Below are 575 nucleotides of genomic sequence, written 5' to 3'. Positions count from 1 at the left end.
GTTGGTCTTGCAGTGGCGGGCGGCCACAATCCCGGCGACCTCATCCATGAGCTTCATGGTGACACCTGAGTGGGAGACAGAGGGTCCCGTCTCAGGGAAGCCAGTGCGATTTGGGAAAGAGCCACGGGTAGGTTGGTAAGGCCCGTGCAGAGCCAAAGCTGCACCGAGGAGTCAACTGGAGGCTGATCCCAGCCGTAGGAAACCCCTGGTACCGGCATGAAGGCTCCTGCCAAGAGCACCATCGGGGTGACATCCTCGCAGGGCTGGGCTGGAGATTCAGGCCAGCGCTGGCTCTCCTGAATTTCCTGAGCGAAACAGCCTTGAAGGCCAAGATCAGTCCCACAAACCTCCTGCTGGGACAGAGCCCTGAGCCATGTTGTGGTTTGTTTAGACAAGGAGCAGCATCCAGCATCCTCGCTCTCCTTGGCGAAGGCGCCTCGCCCCGGGCTCACACCCCACGCATCCGCTCCACCCAAAAGCTGTATGAGAACAGCGTACGAAAACCAAAGCAAAACAGAGGGTTCGTGCTGGCTGCCACGTGTCCTTCAAGGACCCTGCAGCGGGTAAAATTGATG

At 59.1% G+C, this 575-nt stretch overlaps 1 protein-coding gene across 1 annotated transcript in view; it reads right to left on the bottom strand.

Annotated features, from left to right (window-relative positions):
• Nucleotides 1-3: 3 nt before the first annotated feature.
• The window catches only part of ACOT7 (acyl-CoA thioesterase 7), a gene marked incomplete at both ends in the record, with an annotated part of 3,415 nt that continues 2,843 nt past the window's right edge, over nucleotides 4-575 (bottom strand). The window contains one exon of the mRNA XM_010133028.1: nucleotides 4-65. Within this exon, the coding sequence (XP_010131330.1) occupies nucleotides 4-65 (62 nt within the window). The remainder of the gene's footprint in view (nucleotides 66-575) is intronic.

The sequence above is a fragment of the Buceros rhinoceros genome, unplaced genomic scaffold, assembly GCF_000710305.1.
Source record: "Buceros rhinoceros silvestris isolate BGI_N320 unplaced genomic scaffold, ASM71030v1 scaffold28233, whole genome shotgun sequence".
NCBI lineage: Eukaryota > Metazoa > Chordata > Aves > Bucerotiformes > Bucerotidae > Buceros > Buceros rhinoceros.
Note: the sequence above shows the minus strand (reverse complement) of the source record. Positions and strands in the feature narration are given on the sequence as shown.